The sequence below is a fragment of the Marmota flaviventris genome, chromosome 6 (assembly GCF_047511675.1).
Source record: "Marmota flaviventris isolate mMarFla1 chromosome 6, mMarFla1.hap1, whole genome shotgun sequence".
Taxonomy (NCBI): Eukaryota; Metazoa; Chordata; class Mammalia; order Rodentia; family Sciuridae; genus Marmota; species Marmota flaviventris.
In genome coordinates, this window is record NC_092503.1 from 116,055,201 (window position 1) to 116,071,944 (window position 16,744).

A 16,744-nucleotide genomic window follows, 5' to 3' on the forward strand; every position below is an offset into this window, starting at 1 on the left:
GCTTATGTACCAGGAGGTAAAGCGCCCCTGGTTCAATCTCTAATACCAAAGAAAAAAAATTTAAAAAGCTCTCAGTGATGTAAAGCGGCTTTCACCCAGTGACCGGCCACTGCCCCTCCCTAGGCCTTATCAGCTCCCTATCCCTAAATTGAAGTTTCAAACGGGACGCTGCCCCTCAAAAACATGGCTGCGCCAAGGGTGACGCGCCCCTCAACAAGATGGCGACCGCAGTAGCCCCACCTCCCGCTTCCCCGGTGACCAATGAAAGAGAAGCACGCGGACGTACGCATGCGCGGTGCACCCGAGCGGGCGTGTCCAGTGATGAGTGGGGGATCCCTGCAAGCAACATGACTAAAAAGAAGCGGGAGAATCTGGGCGTCGCTCTCGAGGTGAGGGGAGAAGTGAGGGTTGGGGCAACATCGTTAGTTGCCTTCTCCTGGCTGCAGGGGAATGGGTCGGTCTGGTGGCAAGGTTAGAGTGGGCCAAAGGGAGGAAGCGAGGGCAGCGCAGGTTTGGGAGAGGGATGAGAGGGCCCGACGCAGTCTGGAGGTGAGGGGACCCAGAGGTAAGGGGGCACGCCGCGGGCACCTTAGGAAGGCCCGGGGACGGGGACGGGGACCTCCAGAGGGCAAGAGATCTGGAAGTGAAGGGACCCCAGAGTAGGTGGGGACAGAAACGAGGGGACTTAAAGGGGAAGGACATGGGATTAAGGAGGACCCGAGGAAGACGTGTAAGTGAAGAGGAACCCAAAGGGACAGTTGACGCCACAGGCGGGAAGGCCTGTAGTTGAGGGGAATCCCCAAGGGCTAGGACCCAAACAAGAGCTGTCAGTGTATTATTAATGGCTTAAATATCGCCTGAGGTGGGAGAACTTTCCGCCAGAGTACCAAAGCCTGGAGCTTGGAGAGTATTTGGGAGTTTGTCAAGAGAATTCTAGAAGTGGTGACGTTATCCAGAGTCTTCAAAATGGATTGACCGCATGTGGGAAGAAAACCAGCTAATGCCTAGAGCACCTACTGTGTGCTGCTTTCGCCCCTGTGAGAGTCGTGCAGATGAAGTTTCAGGTGGAACCCGGATGTAGAGGTGATGGAGCCAAGAATCAAGCACGAGTGGTCTTTGAGAAAGTGCAACAGGCTGCTGTAACAGGTTTCACCTGGAACTTCATCTGTACACTCTCACAGGCATGTAGTGAGGATTCATAGAGAATGCAAGAGAAATCCCAAAACTTAGTGGCTTCAGGAACAAGAAAGTCTGTCATTTTCTCTAACAGGCTGGAGCAGGGGTCAGCAGACCTGGTCTGGAAAGTATCAGACAGAAAATATTTAGGCTTTGCAGACTATATGGTCTCTGGGGTCACTACAGTTGATCCTTATTATTCACAGATTGCATATTTGCATATTTGCCTACTGACTAAATGTATTCGTAGCCCTCAAATCAATACTCTTTTGCATCATTCACAAGCAAATAAAAGAGGAAAAAAATGTTTGAGTCTCCTGAGAGATCCACATTTCCAGTTAAGGTAAAAAAAAAAAAAAAAAAAAAAGAACATTCTGCCTTTGTTTGCATTACTGTACTACACACAAATGTCCTTTCTCTTGGTGTATTTAGTGTTGTGTTTTTTGTATTTTTGTGCTTTTTATTGGTGATTTTAGCTGTTTCAGATGACCCCCAATGCTAGAGTGCTGCCTGGTGTTTGAAGGTTGTGTGTGCCTTCTGGTGCAAAATGGGCTTGTTAGATAAACTTTTTTTTCAAATGTGTTGTAACTCTGCATTGTAAGGTGCTGTTGGTCATGAGTACAATGTTAATGAATCAACTATATATTGAATGCGATGTATTTAAACAGAAACATATAAGTCAAGTTTTGTGTGAATCAGTTGATAAAAACATTGTGGCCAGAGGCTTGCAGGAACCTGGTTCAGTATTTGCTAATTCAATTTAATTTAATTTTTAAATATATAGTTTTGCAGTGCTGGGGATTGAACCCAGGAGCACTCTACCACTGAGTTACATCCCCATCCTTTTTAATTTATTTTTTATTTTTAGTTGTTGAAAGACCTTTATTATTTTTATTTATTTATATGTGGTGCTGAGAATCGTACCCAGTGCCTCACACATGCCAGGCAAGTGCACTACCGCTGGCTTCAAAGTTGCCATCCTCCTGCCTTGGCCCCCCTGAGCTGGGATTATAGGCATGTATCACCGTGCTTGACTTACTTTTGTTGTTGTTGTTTGGACAGTACTTGAAGTTGAACCCAGACCTTCATACATGCTAGACAAGTGCTCCACCACTGAGCCCATCCCAGCCCTTGGTGGTATTTTATAGAAAATAACTACTACAAATAAGAAGTAGTACCTGTCATAACACAAAAGCAGCCACAGGCTATTTGTAAGTGAGCAAGTATAGCATTATGCCAGTAAAACTTTTTTCCCTCCAACAAAAACAGGAAGTAGACAGTCTTTGGCTCTCAGCATCATTTGTCCACCCACAGTCTAAAGAAGGTGGTGGTCTGCCATCTCTCTGAGTCTTGTTATCATCTTATCAATGAAACCAGGGCACACTCCATTGATGTTTCCACTGCCAGGGAAAGAGAAAGTAGAAGAAGCACCCACTGTCTTAAGGATCCTGGGCCTGAACTCTGCATTTTCCATTGGCAGGAACCAAGATTTGTGGCCTTACCTGTCTGTAATGGAGGCTTAGAAATGTGCTCACCAGCCAGGGGGCCATGTGCCCAGCTATAGCTCCATTACTGTGAAAGGAGGAGATAGTGTGTTTTAGCAGACAGGCTGCACTGTAGTCGGCACCTCACCTCATGGTGTGATTTGAGGATTAAATGAGACAATATGTGTAAAGTGCTTGGCATGTGCCTGGCACAGGGTGGGTAATTGATAAATAGCAGCTCTTTCTTATTCTCACCCTTTGCAGTTCTTTTGCGTCCTTTTACCGTGGCTGGGTCAACCCCTGTTTGGGGTTTAGTTTCCTCATCTATAACAAAAGATTTGCATTTCACCAGGAGTTATAAATTAATTATGTCCAAATAAAGATCATGATGTCTGGTTTGGCTTTTGAGTTTTGAGTATTGACAGGTCATTTATTCTAGGGCCTTTTACTGAGGCAGATTCATTCTTCTTTTTGTTACCCTCTGTGTCTCAATATACACACAATTTATATAGATATTTCAAAATAGGCATATATATATATATAGATAGATAGATAGATAGATCAAGATCTACATAAATATGCAGGTATTTGTCATACTGGTATCTCAGTCACTTTTTGCTTGGATAGTCAAGAGTTTGAAAATTGTAACTCTGTGCCTTGGAAAAAGCCCAGCATCTGGCCGCCTCCCATCCTTGCTCCTCGGTTGCCCCCAGCGGGTCTGAGCATTGAATGTGCATCGATGCTCAGTAGCAGTAGATATTGTCCTCTTATTAAAAGTCCTGTGCTTGGAGCCAATGAAGTGGTGATTTAATCAAAAATGTTTGTTAATCTGACGAGTGCAATAAAACCCCCACAAGTGAGTGATCTCAGCACCTGCAAACAGTCGCCACTTGTTGTAATGAAGCAATTACCAAGCAGGCAGCTTCACCCTCAGGGCGGGCGCAGGCCAGCTGTACTGGGCAGTCACCTCCTAGGACAACCAAGGCACCTTCTAGCCTCCGTCACTCGTGGTTCCTTGTGAGGTCTTTTTATCTGACTCATTTGCCACTTTGTGAGATCTCAGAGTTGGGGGTGGGGAACTGGCTGTGAGTTTTAGCTTCTGAGAGTTTATTCTGAATAACGAGAAAATTATAGTTCAAATGAGAAATTGCCAGCCTGGTACTGATTTTAATGTGTGGGAGGAGAGAAAGGTTTCTTATCAGTCTAAACTTACAGGAAGATTTTGGCTGATGTCAAACTTATTTATGTTTTTCAGTCTCTGATAGTAATGAGCTATTACTTGGTCATCGTACTTTTCTTTTCTTTTGCAGCCAGACTGTTCAACCTAGTTTCATTGAACAATTGATCTTAACAGATGTATGATGTCTTGGCTAACATTTTAAAGGGGATCATTTGATTGGATCTGATCCCTATTACAGAAATCTGGAAGACTTTTGGCTACAAATTACAGAAAATTGACCTTAATAACTTAAGCAAATAGGAGTCTACTGTTTTTTTTTCCCCCATAGAAATATGTGGATAGGTGGCTACTGACATTGGTTCAAAAGCTCAGTTATGTCAGAGGTAGTATTTCTTCATTCCCTTAGCTATTTCTTCATGGTCATAAAATAGCTGCCACGGCTCCAGTCATGTTCAACTTTAAGTCAGGAAGGAGAAAGGAATAGCAACACTATTTGTCCCTTTTATTGGCAAAATATAAGCTCTCCTAGGATTCTCCCAAATGATTTCTGGAATATATCATCATGACCAGTCCCAATGACAGTGAGGCTGGGAAAGTATCTGTTGCACTTTTCCAACTTCTGTAGTAGAGATGAGCAAAGGAGTGGGGTTGGGAGTCCCTGCTGGACTGGCCAACTAACAGTATCTTCTGTAAGAAATAAAAGTTAGTGGAGCCTTTAACTTTCTACCAGGAGGAAAGAAGTTTGACACTGTGATGATTTGTTTGATGCTCTCTCCTGCTGTAAGCTCCATGAGGGCAGGCAGGGGCAGAAGCAGTGTCAGTGAAGATGGTCTCAGCTGTTCTGGGACAGCAGAGCACAAGGCAGTGTTATAGAAGCAGCTTAGTGGACCATCAGTAAATATTTGCTGAATTGGTTTGAGTGATAGGAGGAGGCACTTGAACCTGCCACCCTGACATCTGGGCTTAGCAGAGTGGTTCAGTGGGCAGAGGTTAGGAGGCCGCCACAGAGCCCGCAGTTAGAGCCACCTTCCTGGGGAGCCACCAGCCAGTAGCTGGGGGAGAGGCTCTTGCAGCATGCCAAGAATGTTCAGGGCCCACTGACCACTAAATGAGCCTCACCTGCTGCCAGGCAAAAGCGACAGGTCGCCATTGGGCAGGTGATTTCTCTCAGCAGCCTGCGTCTGGCTCCGCTCCACTTGACGGGGGTCAGGAGACTAAAACCTCATTACCTAACGCGGCTGGATGTCAGCATGTGTGGAGTGGCTGTTTGCCAGCATCTTAATTAATGAATTCATAAGGCGCGGGGCGGATGCCAGCTCTTGAAAAGTGCTTTGAGCCTTCAGTGATGAAGAAGCTTTTGCTAATTTATCAAAAATATATATTGGGGGAGAGAAGAGAAAACAAACCCCAAACACCATTTTGGCTCAGGGACAGCTGAAGGCTTGAGGCTAGGACTGACCCGAGGCTCCTTTCCAAGGCCGCTCAGCCTCCATCTCAGCACCCCAGCCTCAGAGCTCTGGTGGACGGCAGCAGGGCCCCTCGCCTTCGTGCCCTGGGGTCGCGTGAGTGTCCAGAGAAGCGGCAAGCCCTTTGGCTCACCCTCTTCTTCCTGAAAATGGATCCTTGATTAAAATCTGGGGCAGCTTGCTGCCTTCACCTGCTCACCTGGGAGAGAAGCTGCTTCTGGGGCCTCTTGACTGGGAAGCCATGGGTTTGTTTTCTGTCCTCAAAGAGCCCTGCGAGCCTCCTTCACAGAAAAGCATCCCTTAAGTGTGCTGGGGGAGTTGGCTCTTTGGGGTTTATGGCTGGTCACCTGGAAAATTGAGGCCTGTGACCCTCATATGACTGGGCTGTGTGGCCTAGAGGCCCTGGATGGAAAGCCCCGGGGCTCCTGCCAGGGACCATCTGGGCAGGTCCTCTGGCTCCTTTACTCATCATAATAAACATCCTGGAGCCTCCTGACGTGGGAAGAGGTGGATTTCTAGAAACTCAGTCCCTCGGCTGCCAGGCTGGAGGTGAAACAGCTGATGCCTTCTCCAGGCTGTGGCTTCAGGAGGGGAAGGCTTCGGTGCCCTGGGGGTGGAAGGCTTGTGCCCAGTTAGCCCAACTCCTCCTTCTTGAAACTGGATCTTTTGTGTGGGTTTTAGGGCTTGAATGGACAGTTGGGTGATTTGAGGGCAGATGCCTGGGGTGTCTGTGAAGTGGGGAGTCAGCACAGCACATGAGGGGGTCCTGGCCCCTGTATCGCAAAGCACCTGGATTCCAGTGAGGCCCTTCCCTCACAGCGCGTCCTTTGTGTGGACTGAGACCAAGCAAGGCCCTGCCCAAGGTTGTTCAGGGTGGAGGAGCTGCTGAAGCCAGGTCAGCATGCTCAGATGGCCTTCAGCTGAGGCATGGAGTGACCATTCCCAGAACCCTTTGCTTTGGATGTTTCCATGAGATGTTGGAGAGACGGCTTGAAGAGCCCCAGCTTGAGAACAGAGAAACCCAAATTCAGACCCCAGTCCTTCCACTTCCCAGATACATGGTGAATTGCTGCTGGTCTGTGCTGGGAGCTTGTTCCTTGTACAGTGGGCGCAGCCTCTTCCTTGCAGGGTGAACACAAACATGGGATAACATCCATGTAGCTGCCCACAGATTGCCTGGCACTAGGAGTTGCCCAGAGTCCGTATTTCTCTGCTTTCTAGTTATGGGGTGATGGTTAAGGGCACAGACTTGGGCCATTTTGCTTCCCCATTTACTGCCTATGGGACCCCCCCACAAGTTACTTCATTCCCATCATCTCTGCATTGCAGATACGAAGACTTTACCCCTCGTTCTGCCTTAAGCCAAATGTGACTTAATACGAGCAGGCGCCTGGAGCAGCAGGTGGCGTCTGGGACATGCTACAGAAGCATCGTGGCTCCTGTTGTGGTGGAGGGTTAGTTTTGCATGGACTCTTGGTTTCCAGAAACCACTGTGACTCATGCTGTATCATCCAAACATGTGAGACTGCTTGACCTGAGCTTGGCTCAGGTGTCTGGCACCAGGCCCCTTATTAGAAGATCTCACTGTCTGCCAAGACCTGGCCAGGCAGATGCAGGGTATGCCCATGGCCACTGCCTGAGCCTGGAGGCAGACCTGATCCCAGCATCCAGTGTCACCCACTGGTCAGAGATCTCAGGAACAAGACTCAACAAAACCGGAAGCCACTTTCTAAGACAGAAAGCACAATGAGTTGTATGGCCCAAAGTTGAGCCCCGAGAGTGCCTCTGCCTTTTCCTTGGACAGTGGTTCATTAGGGGTTTGGCAGAGGGCCATCTAAATGCTCTGTGGGAACACCATTCAGAGCCCCGCCCACCCTCAGTAGGAAAATGGGGCAAATGACAGCCTGGGACTTGTGCTGACTCCTGCTTGTGGGCAGAATAAAAGCTGCAGGTAACCCCTCCCTGCAGCAGTACCTGGAGCTGGCGCCCCGCAGGGCCTGACCTGACCGGTGTGCTCAGGCAGTTATCTGTGCAGCAGAGCAAGGTCCCTACCTCCAAAGAGGCCTCATTTGGGCTTTGATTCCTGGAGGCTCCACACTCCTGAAAAGATGCCTCATGGGGATTTCAGAGGAATTTTACAGTTTCTCTTAACACAGTGGTTTTATGGTGTATAGGACCCCAGGGAGACTTCCTAGAGCTCTGGGAGTGAGGTGATATTCCCCAAGTCTGTGCAGCAGAGGGGATTGTATTTTCCTGGCCTGGGGCTGCTGCACTGCCAGCTGAGGCACGGAGCAAATGGCCCAGGCTGCGCAGGCAGGGCTCTCGGGGAGGCTGCAGGAAGCCCTTTTCCCTGGTGACTGGAGGGAGGAAATCTTCCCCTGGCACCTGCCTGTAGGAGTGAAGGCCCAGCTTGGCTGGGGCCCTGTCCGCAGCACCCCTCAGGCCACTGCAGCCCCCACCAGCAGAGGGGCTCTTCTGCAGGGAGCCTCCCTCCTCTGTGGAGGCTCCTCGGCCTCACACTGAGCCCCAGGTTTCAATTCCTGAGTCAAATCCATGCTTGGGTGTGGAAAGGCAGCCATGCTCACCCTGCTGCGCCCGCCTCTCCTGGAGCTTTTCTGTTGAAGTGCAGACTTACTGAGTCCCCAGCCACAGGGCCCTCCCCAGAAACTTCTGCTTCCTCCTCCTTAAGGGTGCTTCTCCACCCCACCCCACTCCTGCTGTCTACCTCTTTCCCTCCCTTTCTCTTCCTTCTCCCCATGCTTCCCCCCTTGGCTGACTCTCCAGCAGGTCCTGCAGGCAGGAGTTAGCCACTGCTGGTCTCTAGGTCAAGAACAGCGCTCCTGTCAGGACACTCTGCACGTGCCCACCCACCTGTCTCACTGCCACCAAACGGCTTGCACAGGACCTGCCAAGTCCTTAGTCCATGAGGTGCCAAGGGGCACCGTTTGCTAACTTAGAAGGAACTCTTGCCACCGCCTTGATTTCCTGGGGTCCCTGTGCCAACCTGCAGACTACAGCTCTGCTCTACCTGCTGGCTTGGTGCAGGACTTGGACATGGTGCCCCGCCCCCCTTTGTAATAACTGACCTTGGTTTTCTGAGTGTAAACGTAACCCAGATGCTTCTTAGTGTTATTGTCCTCACTGTGAGTGAGGTGCCCGCCTTCACTGTTTCCATTTTGTCGGTGACAGTCATGATCTCCACTGCTGCCCCTTCGAGCTCCAGGCAAGTCCCAGGCACAGATCTTCCTGCCACTGTCCAGCCTGCCAGGCAGGAGTCCTGGGGGCTTCATGGCCTTCACCATGTAACCTTCCCTTCCCACTGGAGTTTGTCTAATATATCTTCTTACTATGGTTTCTGGGCTCACATGTCTGCTGTTTAGCTGACTGCTAGGTCCCTAGAGCCATGATGTGAGTGAACCCCAAGTCTGGCTGCCAGGCTTCTCCTGCCATTTCCTGGGTCCTCCGATGCTCAGCCCTCTGCTGAGTATGTTCTGCCTGGACAGCTGCCCTAGCTCCAGAGCCCAGCCCAACTCCATCCCCAGGCAGAACACAGAGATTCCCAGCGTGCTGGGGGCTGGCCAGTGGAGGTGCTGCTGTCCCCATGGTACACCCTCTAGGTTTCTTGCTGTGAAGCCCTTGGTAGACTCTGAGAAGTAGTCAGATCTGAGCCAGAGGGCCTCCCTGCCTCTGCTGCTGCCAGCAACCCAGGAGGAGTCCTCTCCTCATGCTGCACTTCACTCCTTCTCTTACTCTTGCCACCGGTTAACTTGGTTTTTATTCCCCAAAGATCTGGTGAAAACCACTCTCTGCTAAGAGCAAACATGTACTGCAGCCCTCCGTGCAAGGCTGTGCTGTGACACCGCGCTGCATCACGTTGTCCTCACACTCTGGGATGCGAAGTATGATGATCTTATTTTTACGAGTCAACCAAACTACGGAACTAGGGAACTCACCAGTCACACAGAAATTAATGACTGCCAAAACACTGGTCACAGCCATGAGTCCTACTAGTACACTTAACTTGGAACCATGATTCCAAGCTTCTGGGCACTTGGGCTCCCAACTGCTGCCCAGCTCTGACCTTTACACTTCTAGAATACCCCTGACATTCTTGTCCTTTCTCTGGTTCTAACCCCCTTGTTTGGAGTCCTGGCCATCATGTTCTGTGTTGCCTGTAGTCTGTGACGTGCATGATTCACAGGTGTGTAGTTGAGAGGTGACAGTCCTCTCCCACCTTTTGGACCCTTCTTTCTTGGTCAGTCTGTAGCCACCATTCCCGATTGTGGTCACAACCAAAAATATCCTGATGCCCTCATCCTGCCCCCTATGCAGCCAGGTCCCCCAGAGTCTCTTTCCCCATTATTACGGCTGCTGAGAGCTGGCTTCTGTTCCACAGTGCTGCAGCGGGGTTGGTTGCCAGCTTTCTGAGCCAGGCCCAGAGATGGAGACCCAGCAGGGTCACCTTCTAAGGATGTGCCTGTGGCCTGCTGAAGAGTCTCTGACAGTCAGCCTTGCCTCCCTCAGCCCACATCAGGCAGCTGGGTTGTGAAGAAGGGGATCTCACTATTTAGAAGGAAATCAGAGAGAGCTGTCAGCAGGACATAAATATTCATAGAGGGAGGTTAGAACTTGAGTCCCTAAACCTTGATTTGTGTTTGCCCGCTTAAGCCTCATTAAAAAGTGGCAAATGAAAGTGGAGATATTCAGTGGAACTGCAAATAAATTGGGCTTGTTCAGATAAAGGCCCCCAACTGCCAGCTTCTCAGGCCCTGTCCAGAGCATAATGACAGATTGGCTTGGCTACTTAGGGTTTGCCAACCTCAATTTTAAGATTTTGCCTAGCATGAATTCCTAGCCTTGTTCTGGGACAATTAGCACTTGTTTGGGCACCTGGTAGCCTTCCAGAGGTGTTTAGGGATGGAAAGTCCCAATCTGCCCCTTCCCTATAACGACTTACAAACCAGGTCCTGGCTAAAGAGGGCACAGGAAGGGCTCTAACCTGGAACTGAGACTGCCTGGGCAGTCTGCAAAGCTTCATAGTGAGGGGGTTATGTGCACATGTGGTTGTCCCCTGAACCTGGGCCCTGTGTCGGGGTGAACTGCTTGGTGGCCTGAAGCATTGACATCAGCTGTTGCTCTTTGAGCCTGACTCCCAAGCCTTGTTCCTTTCCCTGCTGTGCGGCTCTAGGAAGGCCTCTGGCCCCGTCTCCTAGCTGGGGTTGTTCCCAGGACAGTCCTCCCTTTGGGTGCCCATTAGCTGAGAAACAGCACAATTAGCCAGGCAGTTAACTCGAGGTTCTGCAGTTGCTCCCTCCCACAGGGCCCTGCTTAACTGGGCTGAAGTTGGCAGTGCTGGGGGCTACAGGGAAGATAGTGGGTGGTGCATCATTTGGACCAGGCCTCAAGATAGGGAAAGTGTCTGAGAAGGGTGCTGGCCAGGGAGGGCACAGAGGTCCACAGATTTCAACTCAGATGTCCTGACACCCAGTCCCCGAATGCCTGCCTGAGACTCAAGGGCTCTGAGAAGCTACCTGGGAGGCAGGATTCTTTCTTGCAGGAGGCAACTCCAAAAAGGAATGGTGCACAGAGCTGGCTGAGACTGATAAGAAGGGAGGCCCCACTCCGACTCCTCAGAAAAGTCATTTCCTTTGGGGAGCCAGGTTCTCCCATTTGTGAAATAGAGGTCGTGCTTGCTATCCTTCCTGGGGATGTGGTGAGAATGAGCAAAGTCAGAGATGGGAAATGGAATACGGTGGGACTCTAAGCACTGTGCAGCCAGCTGCTCTGCAGGACACAGCCCCAGAAACCAAGCCACCAAAATCTAGGCTCTCGCTAGCAGGGCTGGCGTGGAAGCAGAGCAGGCCCAGACCTAGAAAGGCAGCCGATGAGACTGAGCAAAAGACTGGAGTCAAGAGATGGATGGGGGCAGGGGCTTGCTGTCAGTGCGTGATCCTGAGCCCAGGCTTGCACAACCTGCTGGTAGTTCACGGAACATTTTTTCCACAACTCAAATATTTTCCCAAGAACACACCTCTGGAACCATAATCAAAACAAATGGAAAAGGATATCTTTGGCAACTGGCCTTTCAGGAGCTTAGCTGTTTTGCCACACAAGTTACAGCTACCTCGATGATGGGCACTGTTTTTGCACGAAAACCAAGTCAGAAATAGAAGTGGTTTTGAGTAACTTTTTTTTCCCCCTGCTAATTTTTATTGATTCCTGTAGGAAATGTCTGTTCTTACAGCTTGGACTAAGATCTGAAGACAAGCCTGTCGATGAGGAAAACCTCTGTGTTGTGGCCCCGGGTACTGAACCACCTGCCCGAGGAGCACCTGGAACCTCGAGCCTTGTGTTGCAGGCCTGCCCTTGCCGGGCTCTGGCTCCTGCTCTCTGGGCCTTAGATGGGGAGATAGAGCTGACCACGGGGCTGCTCCTCTCTCCCCACAACCCGTGCTTAGTCCAGTGGGTGAGGACAGCTATGAGACCCTCGTAGCACCCATTGCCCTGTTTTCAGGGGGACTCGGGCTGGAGCCCAGAGCTGAAGCATGCAGTGGTGGAGGACAGCAAAGACACTCTGGGGCATCGGTGCCTGGGTGCCCTGCCCAGTGGAAGTGAACATGGCCTGGGACAGGGTGGATTTGAGACTTGCCTGATCCCAGGGCATTATAGCTGCAGAGCTCTGCAACCTCTCTCCATTTGCCTTATGTTTCAGATTGATGGGCTGGAGGAAAAGTTGTCCCAGTGTCGGAGAGACCTGGAGGCTGTGGACTGCAGGCTCCACAGGGCAGAGCTGAGCCCAGAGGACAGGTAACGTTCCTGACCAGCCACCCCCTCCCCTCCCCGCCCTTGTGTCTGTCCTGAGTCCCCAAAGTGAACTAAGCTTAAGGCAGAGGGTTTGGGTCCTTAGCTTCTGAGGTCAACTCCTGAGACCTGGGCACTGGTCCCCTTTGTTCACACTGTCCTGTTTGCTGGCTGCCCCCAGGTGGCTAGAGGAAAAGGGCTTGAGCCATGAAATTCCTTCCCCACAGGAAGTCTCTGGAGAAGGAGAAAAACAGCCTAATGAGCAGAGCCTCCAACTACGGTAAGAGAGTTCCCTTCAGATGCCCACCTTGACCTCCAGGACCCAGAGTTTGGAGGGGCCAGGCAGCCCAGGGAACCTAACTAGGTGGCTGGGCACAAGGTGGTCCTTTGAGAGGGAGCCAGCCCCAGGAGGCTGAAGGAACCTGCCTTGTGGGAGGAGAGCTGGTCTATTCTTTGTTACAAGGGAAGAAGGATGACCTAGGGCTCTGTCTTCCCTCTGGGATGAAGGGGTGTGGCTGTAGCCAGGTCCCCTCCCTCCCCTCCCCTACTGCCAGCCACCACAACTCCCCTCCTGGCCAGGAACATCCTGCATTTGGAGTAGGGCTGACAGATACCCCCCCACACCCCCACACCCCCCCCCCCACACACACACACACAAACTTGAGTGCAGGAAGGGCTCCTGTGGGTAGAGCAATACTGCCACCTTCTGGGCACTGGGGGCAGGGCCAGGTAGAGTACAGGCGGGGCAAGCAGCTGGAGTGTGGCTGGCTGATAGCCTCAGCTTCCTGAGAGTTGGAGGAAAAAGATCTGTAGCAGGTTCTTCAGTTTGTCCCCTCTTGGTTCTCCCCTGGGGGACCAGGCCTGGCCAGGGAACAATACAGAAAGAACAATCTGACCCGACACAGTTGGGCTGGGGTACCCTGGGCTCAGTCTAGCCCACCCAGAGCCCCCTGTGAGTCCCTCCCTTGCACATGATGGGTGGGGCCTCAGTTCCCCTCCAGCTTAGCAGTTTTCACAGCAGTTTTCACCTCAGCATCGCCACTTAGTTTAGCCTTCATGGTGTACCAACCACCTGCATGTCACTTGGAGGGACCCATATGGGTGTAACCACGGGTGTGGCTACAGAACAGCAGGACTGGCTTCCTCTAGAATGGAGGATGGCTGCCTCCTGTCAGCAACCCTAGATTCTGCTGAGCTGGGCCCCCAGCAAAAGGCAGGATCTCAAGAAACAAATGTGGCCCTGCCTGGCCACTCCAGTATCTGGCTCAAGATACTGTCCAACTCCACTGAGTTTCTGGTTGGCTGGATGAGACTCCTGGAAGGACGAGCACTGTAGAGCCCACTGAGAGGTGAGGACTCACCTGATGTTACACTGTATCCTAGCTTGGCTCTCAGGTGTGGCTTCTTTGGTGACCCCTCACATCCCATCCTAAACCTGGTTGAGCAGCCTTGTTATTAGGACTTTTAGGCCAAAATCTGTACCTAAAATGTTATGAAGATCTGGGCAGATCAAGGACAGGTCATGTTTAAGCGTAAGAGACAGGAGGGACACAACTTCAGTGGTGTGTGTATCCATTTTGGAAAGGGAGAAAGAACACTTACGGCCTCCATTCCCTGTCCCATACCAACTACCCCTTTATCTCCCAGAGAAGGAACTAAAATTGCTTCGGCAAGAGAACCGGAAGAACATGCTGCTCTCGGTGGCCATCTTCATCCTCCTGGCCCTGGTCTATGCCCACTGGACCACGTGAGTCTGCAATGCCCCGCAGCCACTGCAGGCTTCCCCTCGGCTCCTTAATTGGGACCAAGCAGGCCCTTCAAGTCTCAAGAGGACTACAGTGCCGGGGTGCTTCCCCCACCTAGGCCTTGGAGTAAGGCCTCCTGACGTATCCTCCCCCCACCCCCGCCTGCTGCCCCCCCACCCCCACCCCCGAGTCAAGAGAGAGGCAATAAAGAACATCAGGCTGCTCCTGTCTGCTGAGTAAATGTCACGGTCCGACTGTAGCTGAGGGGCAGCAGGAGAGTCACTCAGGAATCAAGGAAGGAGAGACATTCAAAAGTTCATGGTGTAGAATTCAGAAGGGAGAGGTAAAGGGGTAGTTGGGAAGGTGGGCAGACATTGTGCCACCTGCTGCCCACTATCAAACATTACCTGCCCTCCAGCCAGTGCCAGCACCTCCAATTATGGCAGAAAAATGCAGCCTGTGCAGTGAAGGGTGATTTGGACTTGAAGTGGTGGGAGGTCCCGGAGGAATGTGGAGGAATGCGAAGTTAATCCATCCTCAGGAGGCAGGCAGGACTGGGAGGCTCAGAGAGCAAGTGTGCAGCAAGAGCCATGATAAAGACAAGATTCATGGTGACAGTGGCAGTAAGAGGTGGTGGGGGTCAACCATACCCCTAACTCCACTCCCACAGTGAGGCCAGGAAGAAAGAGGGTGGGTGCTGCGGCCAGCAGAGGGAGACAGGCTGGGAGCACTAAGGTGAACTCCCTGTGTCACAGTGGGACCCCCAGATTAGGGTAAAGGAGCCCAGGAAAGTATAGGCATTAGGGGGATCCAGTATCCATGTGACAAAGGAGTGGGATGCCATCAGTTTCTGCATACCCTCTACCCTAAAGCAGGAGTGCAGCCCCCACTGGGGTGGAGGGGAGCCTGGCCACCTGGGGAGGAAGGCTGGCCAGGGTCAGTGAGTCTATTTCTCTCTCCCTCTCAATCCTTGGTCTAGTGACACTAATTGGTCTGACGCCTCTATTATTTTAGTCACAGACTGATCCTGGATTGTCACAGTGCCACCACAGAGTGAGCTATGTGATTTCTGTAAGAGGGGGAAGGTGCCTTGCTGCCCTCCTTGGGTTGTGGGTTCATTCAGTCCTCTGTCCCTACTTCTATCAGCAGCTGCGTGATTTCCCTGGGTTCCTGGGCTCCCTTCTCTAGCAGCAGTCCTGCGCGCCCTGCGGGGCCCAGGAGCTTGGACAGGCTCAGAATAAACAAACCTTCTTTTCTCCTCTCTTCTTTGAGTAGAGCTTCCTCTCCCTTCACCTCTGGCCCAGGCTGCCTCATCCAAGCCAGTCCCAGAGCACAAAGCACTAAGGACAAATAGCAACAGCCCCAGCACAGAGCCACACAGGCATTAAAAATATGTTTATCTTTAATGATCCAAGATTCTGCAAGACACACTGATATACCCAGAATTGGGTGGAAATACAGCATCTCAGTGGTGCTGCCGCCAGCCTGGGGGGTGGGAGGCTGGATGCTGGCTGAAGGACCCCCATGGTGGAGTCAATTCCAACCTGCCGGGAGCCTCAGTGCCCTATCTCCATGGAAACCAGCCTGGCACTGGGATGGGGCCCTAGGGAGCCTGCATGAACATCTCTGAGAGGTATTTCCCATTAAAAAACAACCACAGATGCCCTCCCCCACCCAAAGCTGCTGCCCAGCTTCCCCTCCTCCCTCTGCCAAGATAGAGGAAATGGAGTGACCACAGAGAGACAGACAAAAGCAGACTGTACCTCCAGATGGAGAGGAAAAACAAAGGAAAGGGTGGCTACCTCCAGCTCAGAACTCTGCCAAGACCCTAGGGTGGCTAGGGCACAGGCAGTATGCAACTGCCAGAGGGCTGGTGCTGTACTGACCCTAGAGGTACCTGTTACTGGTGGGGCCACTGCTACTGGGGTAGAGGCAAAGGCAGGTTTTCAAGGCTACTTCCAGCCCTCTGAGCTGCCCAACATTTGGATCAAAACGAGTGGCCCAGGAAGCCTCTCTAACCCCAGGAGGCAGTCACACCAGTCCCAAAGACAGCACAGCCTGCATCTCAATATGGTGTCAGTGACGTCGGACCCACTTTCTTCCTTCCCGGCCTGCCGGGACTATCAGAGGTCTAGGCTGGGAAGAATGCCAGGATGGGTGTGGGGAAGAGATGAAAAAGTCTTCCAACTTGGCATCAAAACAGAGCAAGTTCAAAGAAACAAAACTTTGATTTGTACAACAGCTGCTCCTGGCCAGCTCGTGACAGTGGGCATCACCCACCCAGGATTGGCCCAATAAAAGTTGGGCAAAGCAGGGGCCTGGCCACCCTCAGAGGCAGTGCATGGAACTCAGAAAAATGAGTCTACAGGACTCTGGAGAGAACGGCAGAACCCAAAGCCTGCTACTCTCTAACGCGTCCTCCACCAGCCCCACGTGCCCTGGGCACTGACCACAAACCTGCCTCAGGAGCAGCTTCCTTCAGGCTGAGTCCTGGTAGGGGAAACAATTCCCAGGCAGATGGTGTCCCAGAAGGAACATGTGTCCTCTGAAGGCCCTGACTGAGCTCCTCAGAGAGAGGCGGCTATTTGCTCCCAAGGCCAGGCTTAGCTCCCCCCAGTCCCCTTTCAAGAGGCAGAAGGAACCAGTGCTGGGAGCCCCAAGTGCAGAGTGCCCCGTTGTGGGGAATGACAGGGCATTCAGCAGGGGTGGAACACCCCAAGGCCCTCAGGCGCTGTGCATCTGGATGAAGGAAAGGACGTCCTCCTTGGACAGCTTGTCTGGGTCCTGGGGCTTCTGGGAGTCATGCACACGGATGCCATCCCCCCACTCCCAGAAGAGTCGGCCATAGTAGCAGATGCTGCAAGGAGGAGAGGGGAGAGGTTAGAGGGCTAT

General features: G+C 51.8%; 2 protein-coding genes across 2 annotated transcripts in view; one reads left to right on the forward strand and one right to left on the reverse strand.

Annotated features, from left to right (window-relative positions):
• The first annotated feature begins 303 nt into the window (after positions 1-303).
• On the forward strand, positions 304-14,082 carry Ccdc167 (coiled-coil domain containing 167). Its single transcript, XM_027943516.3, has 4 exons — positions 304-389; positions 12,019-12,113; positions 12,335-12,387; positions 13,755-14,082. The coding sequence occupies exons 1-4, from the start codon at positions 348-350 to the stop codon at positions 13,856-13,858; spliced, it is 294 nt and encodes a 97-aa protein (XP_027799317.1). The 5' UTR covers positions 304-347; the 3' UTR covers positions 13,859-14,082.
• A 1,154-nt stretch (positions 14,083-15,236) lies between these two features.
• The window catches only part of Cmtr1 (cap methyltransferase 1), a 50,752-nt gene continuing 49,244 nt past the window's right edge, over positions 15,237-16,744 (reverse strand). The window contains exon 24 of the mRNA XM_027943515.2: positions 15,237-16,709. Within this exon, the coding sequence (XP_027799316.1) occupies positions 16,577-16,709 (133 nt within the window). The 3' untranslated portion in view covers positions 15,237-16,576. The remainder of the gene's footprint in view (positions 16,710-16,744) is intronic.

Bases quoted from the DNA above. Each gene is read 5' to 3' on its own strand.
- Ccdc167 (XM_027943516.3), top strand. From the start codon at position 348: ATGACTAAAAAGAAGCGGGAGAATCTGGGCGTCGCTCTCGAG. The intron at 390-12,018 runs GTGAGGGGAGAA...CTTATGTTTCAG, and splicing joins ATCTGGGCGTCGCTCTCGAG to ATTGATGGGCTGGAGGAAAA. The intron at 12,388-13,754 runs GTAAGAGAGTTC...TTTATCTCCCAG, and splicing joins GAGCAGAGCCTCCAACTACG to AGAAGGAACTAAAATTGCTT.